Source organism: Hibiscus syriacus, unplaced genomic scaffold, assembly GCF_006381635.1.
Source record: "Hibiscus syriacus cultivar Baekdansim isolate YM2019G1 unplaced genomic scaffold, ASM638163v2 tig00110831_pilon, whole genome shotgun sequence".
NCBI classification, from domain to species: domain Eukaryota; kingdom Viridiplantae; phylum Streptophyta; class Magnoliopsida; order Malvales; family Malvaceae; genus Hibiscus; species Hibiscus syriacus.
The window spans coordinates 884417-906745 of NW_024062882.1; the positions used below are offsets into that span (position 1 = coordinate 884417).

General features: G+C 34.7%; 2 protein-coding genes across 2 annotated transcripts in view; both read right to left on the bottom strand.

The window, feature by feature from the left end:
• Nucleotides 1–912: 912 nt before the first annotated feature.
• The window catches only part of LOC120142928 (eukaryotic translation initiation factor 5B-like), a 28653-nt gene continuing 7236 nt past the window's right edge, over nt 913–22329 (bottom strand). Inside the window, 2 exon segments of the mRNA XM_039157391.1 lie at nt 913–923; nt 11413–11419. The gene's annotated coding sequence lies outside the window, so the exon portion shown is untranslated.
• On the bottom strand, nt 5055–16672 carry LOC120142777 (disease resistance protein RPM1-like). The gene is made up of 4 exons (XM_039157284.1): nt 16472–16672; nt 15970–16178; nt 15269–15860; nt 5055–5261 (listed from the first exon to the last, which is right to left on the bottom strand). The coding sequence occupies exons 1-4, from the start codon at nt 16670–16672 to the stop codon at nt 5055–5057; spliced, it is 1209 nt and encodes a 402-aa protein (XP_039013215.1).

The following is a 22329-nucleotide window of genomic DNA, read 5'->3' on the forward strand; positions in this document are numbered from 1 at the left end:
GAGTTATTCAATAGTATAGTTGATCCCAACATAATCAAGAGGACATGGGAAAATTGATGCCAACGAGCATTCTCCGGTCGAATCATCTGTGATGGCATTGATGCTCAGGCTTCTAATTCTCATTTCTTCACTTTCCCCTGACTACTGCAGTGTGTCAGTCACAAATCCTCCACACAAAAGATTTGAAAAGTGGTGGTATAATCATGGTCCCCCAAACAATGTCTTCACCTTGGGCTCTCACATTCTTTCTTTCCCTAAGCTTTTATGTATATCTGACTTTATCATAGTAAGTTGGATTCAAACCTTCAATGATCCCTTGAAGTTTCTTACATATCTCTTTCCCTAATTTTTCTCCTCTAGCTATTGTCTCTTTTAACAACATCTTTGTATTCTTCGAAAGTTGAGGAATCTGAATTCTTTTGCCTTCAAGGACAAAAGTGGCATTAACAACTTCCAATGATTTAAATGAAGACTCTAGTGCATTCTCATCTACCCCTATATATGTACATCAGTAGTGATAGAGGAAATGATATCTTCTTATGCCTTGATGGTTACTAGAGTCCCATCAATGATAAATCGAAGCTTTTGGTGAAGGGAAGAAGGAACTGCCCCAACCATGTGAACCCAGGGTCTTACTAACAAGCAATTGTAACTTGGATGTATATCCATGACAATAACTCTATTTCAAATATCTTAGGGCCGACTTTGATAGAAATAATCATTTTCCCCATTATTTTACATTTGTCCCATCAAACACCCTTACAGCATTGCCATATCATTTGAGATGTATCTATAGGAAGTCTATTGAGAGTGGTAAATGGCTTAACATTCAAGGCCGATCTATTGTCAATTAACACCCCAAAGATGATAACCTCTTTACAATGGGCAGTAATGTGTAGTGCATTGCATCTACCCTTTCCTTCCTCAGGTGTTTCATCATCATAGAAATAAATGAAATTATTTGCATTAATATGGTTTACCATCTGTCCACACGTTCCACTGAAATGCCTTTCCCCACAAAAGTTTCATTTAGCACCTTGATCAAAGTATTTATATGTTACTCAGAATGCAATATGAGAGATAACATCAAAATTCATGCTAAGGTATTATAAAGTTGTTTCACAATGTTATACTCACTGTGTTTTAAAAACTTTAAAAACTCCTAAGCCTCTTCCATCTTGACAGGTTCATTTACTATTTCCTCAGGATCGTCAATAACCACGGCTCTTGCTTTATTGGCTTTTCCAGGAGCATAACATCTTTCACTCCTGGTAAAAAATACAACTTCATCAATCTTCATCCTTGCTTTCTGGATTATTAATTTGGCATGTATAATTCCAAGGAACGCTATTGTCACTCTTGTAGGAAAAAGGCATCGAGGTTTTAATCACCACCTTAGAGGTTGTACTTCTAATATTTTCCTTGTAATTTGGCTTGGATATGACCAGGACTGGTTTCTTTAATTTCTTTTCAATTTCTCCTATACTTTCTTCAGAAGTGTAGATATATCTTTTACTCTCGATTATCCTTTCTTCACATAATTGTAACTCCTGCATGTCCATAAATTTTTTGACTATCTTCTTAAATTCCTGACAATCCTGAATTTGATGACCATTTTCCTCTGGTACTCACAGAAGTTTTCTGATCTTTCAATTGAACATTTATTTATGGGACTCAACAACCCTCTTTTCTTTATTTGAACATATACCCACTCCAATGGCATTCTCACTTCTTCAATCATTCTTTTAATTCTTTGATTCTTTTCAATGGTATTCACTCCCTGATTATGATGATTCGGAAGCGGGTACGTAGTCACACAAGGTGTCTTTGAGTCAATAAATGACACTACTTTTCTTCTAATCAGATCCTCAACCACCCTTTTAAACGCGAGACATTTTCTAATATTATGTCCTTAAAGGTTTGCATGATATTCACATGTCTCATTTTTATTGAACCACTTTGGATAAGATGGTTTGATTGGATCTAGATATTTTGGTGACACTACATGAGCTTGGACTAATCCATGAAAAAGTTCACTGTAGGTCATTGGTATAGGAGTGAACACCATTCTTTCATTGTTATTCTCACGCTTAGTTTCTCCTAGCGATTAAACATTTCCTGTTTTTGTCTTAGTCACAGAGAAATTTACGTTATTCACCTCTCCTTCCTTCTTTTTCATATAAGGTTTCTTTGCAGGATTTTGGCTACCAGCAATTTGTCCCTTCTTTAGTGCTCTTTCGATCAATTCACCACACATCACGATATCATAGAAACTCTTAGTCACCACTCCTAACATATGATCAATATAGGGAGATTTTAATGTATCAATGAACATCATTATAAACTCCCTCTCAATAACTGGTGGGTGCACTTGAGCAGCAATGACCCTCTAGCGCTGAGCATATTGACGAAAGGTCTCATTGTGCTTCATCTCCATATTCTGAAGAGTAACACGATCAGGCATAATGTCAATAACATACTGGTACTGTTCTTTAAATTCATTTTCCAAATCCTTCCAAGACCCTATTTTAGCTCAAGTCAATTGATTATACCATCTGGCAACTGCCCTGTCAAACTAGCCTAAAGCAAAGAATTAACAGTCCATCATCCTTCCCCAATCCCGTCATTCTTCGACAAAACATGGTCAAATGAGCGACCAGACAAGTTTTCCCGTCATACTTTTCAAATTCATGTTTTTAAACTTTGGTGGTAAGATCAAGTCGAGTATTAGACTCAGTTCTTCTGCCTCCATTCCATCTCAAGAACTCTACTTTCCCATCTCTTTCATAAAGCCTTTACATCGAACCTTTAGATGTTCTAGTACCACAATTCTATATTTCTTATTTCCTCAAGATCTACATCCATATATTCATGAGGTCTATTTTGAGGATTAGTTTTGCCCACCATTTGAACTTTTGTTGCTGAAGACCTCACAGGATGCTCAATTGACTTTTCAGGGGAAATAATTAATCTCGGGGTAGATTCATGTCCAGAAGCTCCAACCAAAGTATTACTTGGCTCTTTAGCTGCTTCAGTATGTAAACCATACATTTTTGTCATCATTTTATTCATCATATTGGATTGGCTTTGCAATATCTGATCTATAATTGATTTTTGTCACTGCTCCATTCTCGAGTGCCATTCTTGTTGTATCTTTTATAACTCTTCTTGCATCTCTTTCTTTAACTGCTCAATCTTACCATCCATGGTCTTACTTCGTGTATGATGAGGGCTAATGTTTTCACTTTCCAGAATCTTCTGTCACATAACCCTTTCGAAAATTAATTTCTTTGTTTGTTTGTTTTCTTTTTAATTTGGATACATGTTTATTGGTAATGTTTTATAATGATGCATTTTTTTGATGATGTGTTATAAATAATAAATTTGCAAAATAAATGATGCTAATGCAAAAATACAAAATGTATCCTAAAGGCGTTACCCAAGCAGTAACTATTTGGATCTAACTTTCACTGGATAAAAAGTTTCAACCATTACACGGAGATCCATTAAGATAAGGCTTAGCCCTCAAACTCAGCTCTATAATTTTGTTCATAATAGAAATGATCTCCCTTGCATATTCAGAAACTGGACTTGTTTGCAGTTGGATAATCTCAGCTATATTGGCCAATTCATTCATGTATTGAGCAACTCCACCCATTTTAGCTATAGTTTCACCCATCATACGCTCTCATTCTTCTATCAACATCCGATGGTGTTCATATGTATCCTTCCATCCCTCCTTGATTCGAGTAATTTCCCTTTCGAGATTGGTAATATGTACTCGACAGTGTTAAAACTCACTCTCTAGTCCTCTGACTTACTCTCGTAAAGAAGTATTCTCCTCACGAGTAAGCCTTAAGTTCATCCACTCAGGTGGCACTTGCATTTGAAGTAAGGACTCCTCAAGATGCAAGATATAATTTTTGAGATCACCATTCATTGCTCGAGACCGATTAACCTCCTCTTCAACACTGGTCTGTAAATCTTCCATTTCTTCTGTTAATTGCTCCACTCTTATGCTCTTTGATTGGAATCTTTGTATCCAGGACCCAATTTAAGCCTATTTTCTTTCAAGAATTGGTTTCATCCCTGTCTTTCAGACCATATCTCCTTATTTTTTCGATCTCTTTCTTCTTCGAGCTCTGTAATTCTTTGATCTTTTTCTTCAAAGTCTTCAATTATGTTGTTTATCTCAGCTTTCAACCCTTGGACATGACTTTTTTCTTCCTCTAATTCATTCAGTCTGATCTCTTTTTCCTCTTGGAGTTTCTAAATTTTACAATCCTCAGCCTTAGATTGTTTGATCATTTATCTCTTATCATCTTCCAATTCTCCTATTTTTGCTTTGACAGCTTCTATCTTCTTGACTTGAAATTTATTCTCGACCTGAAGACTTTTAATTCGTCGTTTTGTAGCTGTCAATTTTCTATCCCACTGATGTGGCGATTTACTTGACCCAAATCCTCTTCTTACCTGTTGTATCCTTTGATAATCCTTTTTTAGTTCTTCAAGGTCGGCTTCCACCCCCTCTTTCATGTTCTTCATCATTTCAAACTGTCTGGCATGAAATTCAGCTTCGATAGTTAACATGAAGTTTTCTCTCTCCATCTCGTTTATTTTCTTATCATCCTTAGCTTTCGCTATCTCAAACTCATTTCTCTGAATCTCCAAATTCAAAGGGATGTTTCTGATTTGTTCCTCCATCAACCAGGATCCCTCTCCAGATGCTAAAGGACCATTAACATTTACTCTTTGAATTCTCCAAGCTTTATAATCAGGTGTCAAGATAACATCTACTCCAACTACATTGGTCCTGAAAGTCAATCCAATAATCAGCCACATCCTTGACTTTCTTCCTATAATTGGCTTCTTTAAAATCAAATTCAGCACCGACTATCCTATAAGTTACTGGAACAAATTTCGGGCACCATATTGTCTCAGAACCAACAAAAGAGTGTATCCGACTCCTCCCCACAGTCCCAGTAGTATGATCCATTCCAAATCTCCACATTTGAACAAAATTTGTGTGTGCATCATCCACGGAGCTCGTCATGTTATATTATGACCCTGTAATTCCTGAAGAATTCAATCCATTGATCCTTTTGTGATGCTTCAAGCCATTCCTTTGTAAGGTACTCAGCAATGGGAGAAAAATCTTTCAAAAAGTGATTGTAGTTGACCTTTTCTTTTTCCAAAAACGACTTCTGATCCATATGGTAAGCAACTGAGCACATCCCATAAAACGACATCCACTCAGCCTTCTATAGATATTCAAAGACCGAAAAGTTTCAGCAAGAATCTCATGGACTTGATTTATTTCTCCTTTTAACTTATCAACCAAGTCAACTATTGCCAGCTCAACAATTCCCAAGCACCTTGGAAAAATTATCAAGCCATATATTCCCAGAGCAAATACATCCCTCCGTACATTTTCATCCTCGTGTGTTAGAGCTATATTTTGAAAGTGTGACCATAGTACTCCTTTATTTTCTCCTTTTTGTCGCAAACGATCATTTATCTATTTATCGCTCGTTCCTGTGATCTTCGCGAACTTTGATTTAAACGAAGGCCCTCTTATTAACCGAGAGTCTTTCCACTTTATATATACTCATATATCAACTTCCTTTTCTAATGATATGTGTATGCAGTATGAAAAAACATAACAAAACAAACAAAACATTTAGTTAAAACAATTGAATAAATTTAATATAAAAGAAAAGATAAATAACTTGAAGCTTTATATTATCTACCCAAATAAAATTAAAAAAAAACATGTTAATCTATCCTCTTTCGTGTACACCTAATTTGGGTACTACTGACGGACAGAGATTCGATAGGACTATATGCATTGTTTCAGCTCTATGAGGAAAAAGGTACTCGAATTGTCCTTGATGTCAGTGCCCCTTGGGCTGCCAAACCCTCGATCCTTACCCATTACAGGTTTCGAGTGAAACAAGTTCAATTCGAGATGATATATTCTTGTATGCCTATACGGAGAATAAATTCCCTCAAAGAAATAAGGTATATTAATCCCGAAGGTTACTTGCTAGGCCTGCACGAAGAATAAATTCCCTCGAAGGCGTAGCTTTCACCCCTACTTAGAAAGAGTTTAGAGCTCGGGTATAGAGCTTATGTTATGCAAATGCCCGTGATGTGTGTGAAGAGGAATCCTTTGACTCGAAAGGAAAACGAAACCACTCGACAAAAACTTGGACAAATCTCAAAACAAAGATTCAAATGTTAGTATGAAAATAAAAATAATTAAGCAATTAAAAACTTCAATAAAAGGATCATAAATTAACTAAATACTCGAACTCATAATTTCCACCAAACGACAACGTGTAAGCGACTTATAGCCTGACTCTCAAAAAAGTCCACAGCGGAGTCGCCAAGCTGTCATAACCATTTTTAGGTGGAACAATTAAATATTGTTTTACCAACAGTTGCGACTTTAAATTTTGGAAAATTAGTAATTTGGAATTAATTTGGATAAAATTGAAAAGAGTCACCATCAATCTTCAGGTTAGGTAGGTCAAATACCTAAAAATGTCTTTTAAAAATAATTTTAAGAAAAATCGTTTTAATACAAAAACTGGTCTGCGTTTACCAAAGATTCGATTAAAATATGTTCCAGAGTCGGTTACACGTGGGGAATGATTAACACCACCACAACGCCCAAAATTAGTATTGTTTCGCTTTCTCTTTGTTGTAATGGTGGAAATTAAAAGTCAAATATAAATTTAAAATACGATCCGTTTATTAAAGTGTGATTAATTTACTTTGAATTTATTATTTAAAAGTGTTCTTGAAATATATTCGAATAAATAACATCAAAATTAATAAAATAATGTTTGCTAAAAGTTAGAATAGTAAAATATATACATATAAATGCATAATATTTTTTAAAAATACAATAAGTAGCAAATAAACCGATCTATATAATAAATTAAACATATAGTGACCTATGTCAAATATTTAAAATAATACGTAACATATAAAAATAGGATTAAAATGTAAATGGTAAAAAATAAGATCTTGAAATAATAATAAAAACTTCATTTAACATTTAAAATATTATGTTACAAAACAACAAGGACTTAAATCATTAATATACCATTAAAAGCGCAGAAAAGGTCCCTGTTGAAATGGCGTCGTTTCATCAGGGACATATAAGCCCAAAATACGAGCTTTTAGTTCTCCACTCTTCATTTTATTTGTTTCAGCAGAAATAAGAGAGAGAGAAAGTTGAAAAATTCTCTCAACTTTCCCCTCGTCGGGAAAGGGAACCGCGGTGGCAAGCGGCGGCGCATGGCGATTCCAGTGACCGAAGGTACCCAACTCCTCTCAAAACACTCCTTTTTTTACCCTCACCTTATATTTAGCCTTAGTTTAGCCTAAAAACTTGCATATAAACCTAGATCTAGAAAAGGAAACCGTAAAGTTTACCTTGTATCGACACTAAACCCGTCGTCCGATGAGGCCACTGTCAAGAAATGTCCATGTTGGGATTTTCGGAAGCTAAATTCGACAACTAGAACGGTTTACAAAGAGGGGTCGAAACGGTTTTTGAGTTTAGGGAGTAAGGAAATTGAAAGATAGAAAATTGCACAGCAATTTAGAGTGGTTCGAATTTCTAAACCAAAGTCTACATCCACTACCTTAGCTCCTCACCAAGGATTTTCCAACAAATTCACTAATTTGTTCTTTTTTTAGGACAAAGAGATAACCTTACAACTCCCTAGTTTTTCCGGGATAAACTAGAACCTTTCCCTAGCTTTTACACGGGATAAGCTAGAACCTTTCCCCTTTACAAAAGAATAAAATAAGTAAACAAGAAAACCTCTCTAAGGTAGGTGTTTACAAGATTGAGCTCACAAGAACAAAATATTTACAAGAGAAAGTTGAAATAAGAATGAAAAACTCTTCTCTTGTGTTTGATTGTTTGGATAGTTGTTCTCATACTTCTTCAAGTGTCCTTAGCTTGTATTTATAGCTTGGAATGTGTTTGATGTTGTATATAGCCGTTGGGGATGTTTTGGAGCCGTTTGGGGATGATTGTTCTACTCAAAAAGGCTACTCATAACATGGTGCATCGATGCACTATCATGGTGTATCGATACCCCTTCATTAAATTCAAATAAACTAGTCGTTACTAGCCGTTGCAGCCTTCGTGCATGGATGCACAGCAGGATGCACAATAGGATGCATCGATGCACAGCCTTGATGCATCGATGCATAGAAGGATGCATCGATGCACTAATTGGATTCAGTGTTTGAGTGCATGGATGCACTACATGGTGCATCGATGCACTAGTGCAGGTGTATGGATGCACTGCAGGGATGCATGGATGCCCTGCAGGGGTGCATGGATGCACTTTGACACCCTTTAGCATTTTGGCTCAAATCCGAATTTAATGGACTTTGAATTATTTTTAAAACCTTTAAAACATTGAATAAATTCATTAAAACTTTGAATAAATTCAATTAAGTCCAAAAACATTTTGTAAATTCAATTCAAGTCCAAAAACCATTTTGCCTTAAATTGTTATATCAAAACATTATTCAACAATCTCCCCCTTTTTGATATAACAAAACATTTGAAAATTTGTTTTTGGCAAAACTCCCCCTTAATAAATTGTTTAATGAAAAAGATATCAATTGTTAACAATTGTTGGAAAATGTATAAAAATGTTAAGCTCCCCCTTTTTCATTTGGAAATTGAATTTTTCAAACCAAACTTCTCCACCTTTTTATTATATCAAAAATAATTCGATCTATGAAGTTCAAAATAACTTTGGAGAGTAAGTGGTAAATTTGACATTTAAAAATCATTTGAAAAATCAAAGCTCCCCTCAATAAATGCATTCCAATCAAAATTTAGCTTTAAGAACTTGACACTTAAAAAGAAATTGAATTTCTACAAATAATAACAAATATGTTAGTAGCACATGAAATTCAATATATCCAAGACTAAAATCCTTTATGTAATACCAATTGTTGAAATTTGATATCAATACCATTTGTTAAAATTAAGTGCATATGCATAAAGTTTTCCAAAAATGTTATGCATTTGAAAATTTTGATATCAATTGTTAGAGAGATATCATTTTCATTTAAATCACATGCATAAACATTTAAATTTAGGTCAAAAAATTAAAATTTGTGAAATCAAATTTTTTGAAAAATTGATATCAATTGTTAGAGAGATATCATTTGCATTAAAACCAATTTTGACCAAACTTTTATTATGATGAACTAAAAAAATTATTAAAAATTTAAAATGTTCACCATAACCATTTTTTTAAACATACATGAGATTAAAAACAATGCATAATCATTTAAAATCAAAACTCATGCATTCATAAATCCTATGAGCAACCAAACAACTAAAATTAAAAACATTAAGCTTAGAGGTTACCCATTCCTTTTCATGTGTAGCTAGAGCATCTTGAATATCATCATCTTCATCACCATTGCTCCCACACACCTACAAGAGACATTTATTTTGATTTTGGTATCCAAATTGCTTTGGATCCTTGGACGTTAGTTTCAATGCCCCTTGTTCCCTTAGGAACCCATACTTGTGTAATTTTAAAATGTTTTCCTTTCTTTAAAGGACAAGTATGTTCCAAATGACCATAAAAATGACAATGTGAGCATTTTGCCATTTTTAAACATAATAGGTTATTTTTTAGAAATTAATTCTTTATCTTTTGTTAAGCCTTCAAGCTTAACTCCTATCTCAAAATTTTCTTTTTCTAAATCATTTATTTTGATTTTTGAAAGCTCTAAATTATTTTTCAAAATTTAATTTTGATTTTCAAAATCAACTTTTGCTTTCAAAATAAAATTATCTTTAATTTTGAGTTTTGAAATTAATTTTGTATATTTGGAATTCATGGTATCAAATCCCAAATACAACCTATTATAAGCATCTTGTAACTCATCAAAAGTAAATGAATTAAATTCATTTGAGTTAGAAGATACCTCGAATTCTTCTTGAGTGGTCATGAGGCATAGGTTGACTACTTTATCTTCATCATTGCAATCATCTTCATCACTCCAAGGTGCAACAAATGCCTTCTTTCCATTTTTCTTTAGAAGAGGGCATTCATACTTGACATGTCCCTTTTTTTGACAATTGAAACATATCGGGGGACTCTTCTTCTTGGTTGATTCATGTTTCACTTTCTTGGAAATCATGAATCTCTTGAGTTCCTTCAAGAGCTTGACCATCTCTTCTTCTTGTTCATCATCGTCTTCATTCACCTCATCACTTGAATCTTGATAGCTTTCATTGGTGGATTTGAAGGCAATGCCTACCTCCTTCTTCTTCTTTTTTCTTCTCTTCCCTTTCTTCATCTTCCTTCACCATCATCTCATGAGTGAGAAGGGAACCAATTAGCTCATCGAGAGTGAGAGACTTTAAGTTTCTTGCTTCGATAATGGTTGTCTTCTTCGATTGCCACTCCTTTGGAAGATAGTAGATCGTCTTCCTCACAAGCTTCTCATTAGGTATTACTTCTCCATATCCCATGAGACCGTTGACAATCACAAAAAATATATCCGTCATAACTTTGATGTCTTCATCGGGTTTCATCTTAAAGTTCTCGTAGATATGGTTGAGAAGACTTTTCTTTGATTCCCTCACTTCGTCGGTTCCTTCATGAGTGACTTGGAGCTTATCCCAAATCTCTTTGGCACTGGAACAAGATGAGATTCTTCCATATTCATTTGGGCCTAAAGCACATAATAGAATATGTATAGCCATAGAGTTAAGCTGGAAATTTTTCTGCTATTCTCTACTCCAATCGTTGTACTTGCCGGGTGGAGAGGAGTAACCGCCCATGATTGAGTTCCAAACTCCTAGATTGTAGGATTGAATAAAGTACATCATCTTATTCTTCCAATGTGCATAATTTGCTCCATTGAAGAAGGGTGTCTTGTTGACCAGTTGTGAATCCATAATGGGATATTCTTCAAGATAATAAGCACCGGAGGAAAAAGTAATTTCTTTGTAGGTTGCGTCAGAAATTGGTAGAGCTTCTTCGAGGATCGTCTCAAGGTGGTTAAACCTTCTTAATGAGTTAGGATCTGATGCCAATTGTTGGGATTTTCGGAAGCTCGATTCGACAATCGAAACAGTTTGCAAAGAGGGGTCGGAACGGTTTTTGAGTTTAGGGAGTAAGGAGATTGAAAGATAGAAAATTGAAATTACATAGCGATTTAGAGTGGTTTGACTTTCTAAACCAAAGTTCTACGTCCACTACCTTAGCTCCTCACCAAGGATTTTCCAACAAATTCACTAATTTGTTCTTTCTTTTGAGGACAAAGAGATAACCTTACAACTCCCTAGTTTTTCCGGGATAAACTAGAACCTTTCCCTAGCTTTTACACGGGATAAGCTAGAACCTTTCCCCTTTACAAAAGAATAAAATAAGTAAACAAGAAAACCTCTCTAAGGTAGGTGTTTACAAGATTGAGCTCACAAGAACAAAATATTTACAAGAGAAAGTTGAAATAAGAATGAAAAACTCTTCTCTTGTGTTTGATTGTTTGGATAGTTGTTCTCATACTTCTTCAAGTGTCCTTAGCTTGTATTTATAGCTTGGAATGTGTTTGATGTTGTATATAGCCGTTGGGGATGTTTTGGAGCCGTTTGGGGATGATTGTTCTACTCAAAAAGGCTACTCATAACATGGTGCATCGATGCACTATCATGGTGTATCGATACCCCTTCATTAAATTCAAATAAACTAGTCGTTACTAGCCGTTGCAGCCTTCGTGCATGGATGCACAGCAGGATGCACAATAGGATGCATCGATGCACAGCCTTGATGCATCGATGCACAGAAGGATGCATCGATGCACTAATTGCATTCGGTGTTTGAGTGCATGGATGCACTGCATGGTGCATCGATGCACTAGTGCAGGTGCATGGATGCACTACAGGGATGCATGGATGCACTGCAGGGGTGCATGGATGCACTGCAGGGGTGCATGGATGCACTTTGACACCCTTTAGCATTTTGGCTCAAATCTGAATTTAATGGACTTTGAATTATTTTTGAAACCTTTTAAAACTTTGAATAAATTCATTAAAACTTTGAATAAATTCAATTAAGTCCTAAAACATTTTGTAAATTCAATTCAAGTCCAAAAACCATTTTACCTCAAATTGTTATATCAAAACATAGTTCAACAGTCAGCCTACTCAACACTCTAAACCTCTTCCCCGTTTGGGTTTGCAGTCCAATCACCAAATCTATATTTGTCGAAGGATTCAAGGTAAAGCTCTTCTCTATCTTTTTTCTCTGAATGGTGGCCTTCATTTTTAGTTATTTTGTAGTGGATCATCCACTGATGTCGAATAATGGGCAGGCAACCTACTGGTTTTTCAAGATTTTATTTAGTTTAAAAATCTGTTTAGTGGAGCACTAATATTTTGTCGAATTTTTTGTTCCTTTGAGTGATGTTTGGCGTAAGTGATGACGATGGTGTTGATTAGCAGTAGCTTGGGAACATTTGGCGGTGGTCCATTTGCGAAGGGAGAGTGGTGGCGCCGACAGGAGCTATAGTCTTTTGTTGCTGGCGGCTAGGTTGATTTAGGGTTTAAAAACCCTAATTATTGAATTGGGTCGGGTTTGGGTCAAATCGGGCCTGAGTCTATTGGGTTAATGTATTTGGACTCTGAATGGGTCTTCAATAAGTTGTCGGGTTGTACTGGGCTCCGGGATTGACCTGCAAACATGTAATTTTATTTTGTTAATAATAATAATAACAATAATAATAATAATAACAACAATATAATAATAATAAACCCGGACAAAAGCGAGTTATTTTGTTAATAATAATAATAATAATAACAATAATAATAATAATAACAATAATAATAATAATAATAAACCCGGACAAAAGCGAGTGACTACATATAATTTAGTCTAAAACGTTAAATTATTGTTAGTTGACTTATATTTTTTAATTTAAATACTCTTTAAGATTCTCCCAATTTTAAATTCGAAAAAATTAATCCGTTTTAAATATCTTTTATATTTTTTCATAAATTTTAAACACTTATGAAATCTAAATTCAAAAGTAATTCATATTCTAACTTCAAACTTTATTATCTTCGTTTACAATAATATTAAAATTGTAAGCCAAAACATCAACCTAAATTAGTTTCTACCACCACTCCAAGAAATAACACATAAAACATACACTTTATATTAACTTTGGATTGTGGTTTGTATTATTATTGTAAGCAAGACAGATGATCTTTAAGTTAGAATATTATCCTTTAAAATCAATTTATTTGAATCAAAATCGATTACACAATATAATAATGATACACTCCAAACACCAAACATATTTGCCATGCTACAAGAGATGCTTCAATCCATGGTCAAAGACACAAAAAATAAAACAAATAGAAAACAACATTATAACCTCTACTAATTTTATATTTAGACTTTATTAAGTACTTAAATAATTTTATGTAAAATCTCATAAAAAGCATAAACCATAAATAAAAACTCGAATTAGTTTTGAATGTGTAAATTTATGGTAATGCTCCCAACATTCCTTGTAAAGTTCACCTCATGAGTCATGACCAAATATGTATTCTTTTATTTATAGCTTAATATCTTGTAAGGATGATTTGCATTTCATATATAAGTAATGATATTGTTGAATTCATTGATAAGTCTCATTTTAATTGGATTCTTAGAAAATTCCTGAAACTTTGGGGTGAAGTTGGGAATTTTTTTGATGCTGGTACAAATTGGTCTCTTGTTAAGGGCAGTTAGATATGGGAAATTATTTGGGATAAGAGAGATAAGGTACGGTGGTATAAATTTATTTGGTTTTCCTCACATATACTAGCCTTCCATCATTCTTTGGATGATTATTTTAGATAGATTATCTGCTAAAGATAAATTGACTCGATTTGATATTGTAACTGATAATAGTTGTAGCTTATATAATAATATGCTCTTACTCGAGTAAGGCGCAGGGGATTGCCATGCAAGTCTATAGATTATATTATAGGCCTATGCGTTGGGATGATAATCTTCTATGGGTTGCGAAAAATCTGAGTGGAGGATTTCTTATCGTACTGCATTTTGCGAAGAGTGCAGCTACTAGCAATTTCGTGGTGTTAGTCGTTCGGTTGATAAAATCATCGAATGTGTAAAATCGTTGTGGGGGCCATGGTCTCCACTATGTTCCGTCGTTGTCCCAAATTAAAAAATTCCTCAATAAATACACAAATGTACAAGAATAATAAGACTAATGAGCATTTGTGTATTGATTGAGGAATTTTTTTAGGATAGTGACTGAACATATTGGGGGGATATGCGAGGTCATGGTCACACAAAAATTTTAAAAATTAATTTTAGATCTTTAAATTTTTTAAAAATTATTGATTTGGCCTTCACAAAATTTTTAGAAATTCATATTAAGCTTTAAAATTTCTGAATGATCTTAATTAAACCCTCCTATAATTTTTAAAATTTATCATTAAGCCTCTCAATTTTTTTAAATTTTAGTTAGACCCCAATTTTTTTTGAAAAAATATGCAAACAGAACTCTTCAAAATTTTAAAAATTTTAATTTATAACTCTCGACATAGTTTCTTCCGGCAATGTCGTGAACTCTCGACAGTCGACGATCTGCAGCTCTTGAAGACCAGGCATCACTGATTTGTTTATCACAATTTCTTTCAATCGAGTGAATCCCCTAATTCTTAAAATCTTAAGCTTTTGGAATCTTTAAACGAAGGATAGTTTCTCCCCCTCGTATGCATTTACCATGTCCAAATGTCCTAATTTAGGCAACGCTTGGATGTGAGGAAGGAAATCATCCCTCAATCTAGACCAATGTAAACACAAGAAAGTGAGTTTGTTGATCGAGTTGAACCAGTAGGGTACCTTTTCCAATTTCCCAGCTAACCAAGGTCGGGAGGAGCTGATTCGAGTGCATCCATCTTCACTTCCTCGTCTTCGTTTCATGATTTTACCAATAAGTATCGAAGGTGTATCATTTTCGCGATAGCGAAGCACAAATTTTCTCATCAGATTCCTTGATGTTGCTAATGTTAAGCCTTCTCAATTGTGTCATACTGCTGAGTTGTTTGATGAAATCGACTCTTTCTTGCACAACTGCCAAAACTTGTAAGCTGTTTAGCAAACAAATGTTGGATGGGAATACTACACCGAAGCCGAAGTCGAATGCCCCTCGGTTTACATTGAATCGATAAAAAACTAGATACCGAAGATTTCTCAGCTTGACGATTCCTGCAGGAAGCACTTCGATTCGAGTCTCCTTCAGAAATAAAAACTCTAAGTTGTAAAGCTTGCCCATATATTTCGGAAGCTCTTTCACTTGAGTTCTTGTTAAGATATCTCAAATTGAATAAATTAACCAATTCATCTGGGAGTTCATTGATTGGAGTGTCTTCCAAGTACAACACTCTCATCAATTTAAAACCAGAAGTCAGCTTATTAAATGATGATTTAGAGGTTTCAATACCAGCAAAAACAAGCAATGAACGAACCCGAGATAGTGTAGCCATGCTTGCAGCCTTCATCTCTTTCTCCTTTGCTTTAATTGACCAACGACGGATTCCTTTATCTTCTACTACTTCTATCCCATCAGATTTGATAACAAACTTTATGGATTTCGATATGGAAACTGCTAACTCTCGCAAAATGTCGTGCATCTTAAATTTTTTAAGCCTCCCTGATCCACTCCTCACGACTTGAATCAGGCCTCCGCCAATCAACTCGGTTAGGTATCGCTCTGCAACAACTTCTGGAATTGTCCCTTTTCGTGGTTCAACAAAGCCTTCAGTCAACCAAATCCTTCAGTCTTTTACGTTTTATCACATAATCTTCTGGTAATGTGCAACCATATAGGAAACATTGCTTCAGGCTGTAGGACAAATCATGGTAGCTATGGAATGAAATATACTTGAGCCTCTCAAAATATGTATCGTTTTCGCTTAGCTCCCAATTTAAGTTGTTATAAACTTCATTCCATTCAGGAATCGAGTTCTTAGAAGCCATTAAACCTCCTAAAGCCACAATAGCTAATGGCAAGCCTTCACATTTTGCAATCAGCCTTCTTGCTGAAGGTACAAGATATGGAGGGCATTGTCCATCCTTGCCAACAAAAGCGTTCTTACAAAAAAAGGGCCAGACTATCATCGAATAGTAAGGTTTTGAGCCTATAGATGTGGTTTACAGCTCCAAATTAAATGAAGCAACGTCTTCCTTTCACATTGTGAGCAAGATTCGACTGTCGTTCTTTTGACAGGCAATGCTATGCTGATGTCTTGCCAAAACTGGTTGCTTCAAACATCATTTATCACGATTAGATATCTCCTTGGCTCTAAGAAGCTTACTAGTGCCTCCAGCAATTCTCAATAGCTCATGGAGTCTAGGTTGATTTTTGGCTCGATTATCTTTTTCGCCTTGCCGTAGAGCTCTTCGATCATGGACTTTAATAGACCCGTAACAACATATTGTTGTGAGACAGTTATCCAGGCACAACAATCGAAATGTTGCTTGACAACTTGCTTGTTGAAATTGTTGGCGATCAGAGTTGTTTTACCTAAACCGCCCATCCGACCACGGAAGTAATTGTCCTTTGATACTATTGATCCATCAACCATCCTAATAACTCTCGTAGTGCCTTATCAATGCCAACGAGATCATCGCCTTTAAAAAAAAGAGATGATTCGCTCAGATTTTCACCCAGTTATTACGATGATTCTCTCAACTAATTTGGTCATTAGATTTTCTAGATTCCGAACAAAATACTAGGTGCCTGATCATCAGATTGTTGGAAAAATGGATGAGCTTCAAGAAAAACTCGAGGCCTTACCCCTCTATTGTTGTTGCTTGTTGGAGTGGTACATGAATTCGTCGATGACGTCTTTGACTTCGTATGCAATATCTCTTATGCTCGAGATCCATTGATTATCCGTCTCATTCCAAGGTGCTACTCCTGATCTTCTGTCAACATCGTTAAGGAATGTTGTAATGGCCTTGAACTCAAGCTTGATTTCATCGATCTCAGCTCTAATACCGGTCAGAAATCCAGCTTCATTTTCTAAAACAGAGATGACCTTGCTCGTGACCGGATCTAGAGCTTGAGAACTAAACAAAGATACAAGGAAGCAAAGCGGGAAGCCAAGAAAACGGTGGCTAAAGCAAAGGATAAGGCATATGAGAAAATGTACAAGAGATTAAACACCAAGGAAGGACAAAACGACATCTTCAGACTTGCAAAATCCAGGGAGAATAGGAAAAAGGATCTAGGTAGCATTAGGTTTATTAAGGACAACAATGGTTTTCTTTTAGTGAAAGATCATGATATTAAGAGGGTTTTGGGTAGTTACTTCTTTGGCTTATTTAATGACGGTGCATCTCCCTATAGTGATAGTACCATTGATGGGTCAGCCGACCATCATACTACGACCAATGACTGCCCTACAAGTAGGATTGGGTTTGATAAAATCAAAATGGCTCTTAGAAAGATGGGGAGGGACAAAGCTGTCGGTCCAGATCAAATTCCTATCATTGTGTGGTTGGCCCTAGGAGAAGAGGGAGTTAAGTGGTTGACCAACATCTTTAATATTATTTTAGAGACTGCCATGATGCCAGAGGAGTGGAGAGAGTCTATGGTGATACCAATCTTTAAGAATAAAGGAGATCCCCAACGTTGCGGCAACTACAGAGGTATTAAACTACTCATCCATACCATGAAGCTATGGGAAGGGGTGACAGAGGCTAGGTTGAGACATGTTACTAGGGTTTCGAAAAACCAATTTGGCTTTATGCTAGGAAGGTCTACAACGGAGGCGATTCATCTACTTCGACAGCTTATGGAGAAATATAGGGGGAAAATAGAGATCTTCACATGGCGTTCATTGACCTTGAGAAGGCGTATGATAGCGTTCCCCGTGATACGATCTGGAAGACCTTGGAAACGAGACGGATCCCAACTGATTATATCCGGGCGATTCGTGATATGTACTGTAGATCTACTACATACGTCAGGACTATAGTTGGCGACACCGAGGCATTCCCGGTGGAAACCGGACTCCACCAGGGGTCGGCTCTTAGCCCTTACATCTTCGCCTTGATTATGGACGACATCTATTGTGCGACACCAGATGGTGTTCCATGGTGTATGCTTTTCACTGACGATATTGTCCTAGTTGCTGAAACAAAAACTGAGTTGAATATAGACTGGCTACCTGGAAGACTGCTTTGGAAGAAAAAGGTCTAAGGATCAATATTGAAAAGATAGAGTATTTATATTCAAAATTCAGTGGGAACCAAAACGATGAAGATGTAGAAGTATGCATAGAAGGACACGTTCTCCCCTCAAAGGATTGTTTCAAGTACCTATGGTCTATGATACATAAGGATGGGGGTGTAGATGATGATGTTACACACCGTATAAAGGCGGGATTGCTAAAGTGGAGGGTTGCTACTGGAGTTTGTTGTGACAAGAAGGTGCCTCAAAAACTTAAGGGAAAATTTTATAGAATGGCAATAAGACCAGCGTTGTTGTATGGATCAGAATGTTGGGCAATCAAGAAGGATCACGTAAGGAGGATGGATGCCGCAGAAATGAGAATGCTTCAATGGGCATGTGGTAGGACTCTGTGGGACATGACACCAAACTCTGCTATTAAGATGTCCTTGGGGGTGGTGCCTGTATCCAAAACATTAAGGGAAGGAAGACTACGGTGGTTTGGGCATGTCCTTAGGCGACAATCGTCGGATACGGTTAGGAGGGTAGAGTCGATTACAGTCGATGGTGCCAGAAGGAGAGGACAACCAAGGCAGAAGTGGGAAGACTGCTTGAGATCTTATTTGAAGGATTTAGCCCTTACCGAGGACATGACCTCTGATAGGAAAGTATGGAGACTTAAGACCAGGGTAGCCTATTAGTGCGGGTCACATCCATAGGGTGTAACATTTCTGTCTTCTTTTAATGCCTTTGTTGTAATTTATATGACTTCTACTTTTTATACGTTTCTGTCATTGGAATTAATGAAGGCTTAGAACTAGGGTAGCGGATTAGTGTTGCCTTAGTTTAGGTTTTAACCCATTTGACTTTATTCCTTCTCGTAGCTTGCTATCGTTGACTTCTATGTATCATTCTCTTCATGTTTCCTCTTTTTAATTTTAGTCGGGTCTTACGTTTCTGTCTATATGCAGAGATTATTATGCAGGGATTTATTAGCAGGGATTACTTCCCATTACAGAAGTGCATATGGAGACTGTATATGAAGACTATTCAAATATGTATTTATTTATTTATTTATACATGCATTGCATTTTATCTTTATTTTTAATTTTCTGACTGTCGGAGGTCTTCCACGGAAGCTACTCTCAACCATGCGTTGGGGCAGCCTACTACCCTACCTCTCCCTTACCCCATAATTTCTTATGGCTCTTCTTCATTAGGAGGCTGCATGCATTTCCATTAGTAGGGACAATAGTGAGAATTTTTCCCACACGAGACCCACATTAGCGCGTTTTACAATAATTTCTTCATAATACCAAATCTATTTAGTATAAATTTAAATTTAATAATAACGTCTCCAATATAAGTAAATTATTTTTCTTTTCTTCGTTCAAATTAAATCGATTAAATATTGTTTGTCGAAATTTTAAGTATGTTTGATAATCTAATGTTGGTAAAATTACTATATTGTGTCGTGGTAGAGTTATAATCTTAAGACCGATTTTGTTTAATTGGTATAATCGCAAAATAGATATTGTTCTTTAGATACACATTATTTTCTGATTCATAAATCGAAGAGAAGTGAAACTAAACTGACAATAATTTTAAGATAAATAATGATAAGAAACGTGCAAGTCTAAAGGTCAAAACTATCCTTTCTTTTTCTAACATAGGTTGAAAATATTTGCCAAACGCTGAAATTTATAACTACTAATGTTTTTTTCAAAAAGAATTTTAAAACAAAATTATTCGTTCTTCACAGACACAAGCAATGAAGAGTAGGCCACAACTTAATTTTTCACATAAGTTACTTTACTCCTTTTTCACTTTTAAGCTTAGGGTGTAAAATTGCTTCATTTTTTCAGTTTAATGGGCATTCAACTCAACAACAATATTGACAGAGTCAACAATTCAATAATAGTATGATAATGCTTCATTTCCTTTTTTACAACTCACGCTTAATATAGAAATATAATATGACATATAACAATATTTGAACATATACTGTCAGGGGTGTGAGCGTTTAATGTCGAAAGGTTGAGAGTTATTTTTGAACATATATTGTCTTGCACTTACCCAAGATTTATAAAAAAAATAAAAAAAATATGATACATTAATCATAAATTATAAATAATATAAATATTATCAAAATAGACATAATTGTATAAACTAAATTTTATGCAGCTTATATATCATACAATGATTCATTTATTATTCTATGAACCACTTAATATTAAAACAATTATATATTTCAAAAAGTGAAAATGATGTCATCTTAAAAAGTAAAATATATAATAGATGTATAACTTTTTTTCTACTCAAATCATATTTATAATAATATACACGAAAATATAATAATTTAATTGATGTTTTATGATATATACATTTCACAAGAGTCGTAATATTTACATTAGAATGTGAATATTATGGATTTATTCTTAAATTAAGGTGAAATCAATTGTCTCCTTAAATTTTTTAATTTTTTTTATATTTTATTTTATTTTATTTTGTCTGAGTATTTTATGTTCTGTTTTCGCCCTAATCAATTTTTCTCTCTCTAAAATTTTATAAGTTTATCTTTTCCGGTATAAAATCTTATGTCCGTTTATGCGATGAAAGATGTTGACTAGCCACCAACATTTGTCTGACTAGAATTATGTGTTTGCAACATCAATTCTGGAAAACCTTCATCTGCTGAATCATTTACATCAACAAGGTCATTCTAATTATAGAATGATGAACCATCTTAAAGTCTGAATCAAAGGTGGGTCGAATCTACATGTTCACATGGCTGTGGTCCATGCTTCAAAGTATTGCACATATGGCTTCATTCAAGCAGGGCAGGTACAACTGCATTGTTCCTCAAGCAGGGATTATTCTCTACCGGCGTAAAACATAATTTAATCCGTTTTTAAAATTTCTAACATAATTTCTTAAAAATTTACATATTTTAATATAAAATCTTATATTTATTGTTGAAGTTTCTTGCTCCTTAATATGCAAATAAATCTTCCTCTTTGATACTAATAACGTATAACATTTCCTATTGCCATAAGATTTCAAATGTTGATTAAAAGTGTAGAGAGTATTTCATTTATTTCTAAAGAATTTATTCTTTCAATTTAGTCGATTCAATCAATTTAAATTAATCTTTGTTTCATTTTAAATTTTTTTATTTGATAAGAATTCAAGTCAAGTAAACTCAAACTAAATTCATAAAAATATATTGGAAAAGTAAACTAATCATAAAGGAAAACTAAATTATTTATTGTTGCTGAGATTTGAATAAATATCCTGAAACATATAAGACATTCATTGGATTAAAATCAACCTTACTTTCACTTTGGGCTTATTCTTTATAATTATTGAGGTGTCTTTAACTATAGAGATAGATAAGATCAAATCATGTTAAATCTTGTGTGTTTTATTCTTCATCGATCCCACATTTGATTACCTTTCTACTTATGAATTTCTAACAAATTTTAGAGTTTGTAACTTGAATCCCGCATTATTTAAACTTAAAAGGTTTACGATACGACCTAATTGATGAAAAAATAAAATTAAGAAAATAAATTGAAGTTTTGTGATGAATACAAACCACGTCGCACAATCAAACTATACAAAACTATATTTTTTCCATTAAATTTTTTCAAGTAAAATCTTGATATTTCTTTTATTGGTCGATTATATTTTTCATTATTTATAACATTTTAACACGAAGGGTCAACTTCATTGAAGAACATTCTTCTTTTCGTTATCTTAATAAAAATATATTGCGATAAGAAATAAAATATGATGTTAGACAAACCAAGAAAACAATAACAACGTACACAAATGCACACATGTACATGTATATACGGACATAGAGAGGTGTGTGGAAAATCAAACATTGGTATAGACATTATTTGCCAAGGGGAGGTACAAATCAACACTATTTGTCACCTTTATATACATAATTTCAGTTGGGCTCCACACAGAAAATATTTATTTCTTTTATTAAACAAAGAGTATTATATTTCTAAAGTAAATATCAAAATTTAAATTCATACAAGAGAATATAACATA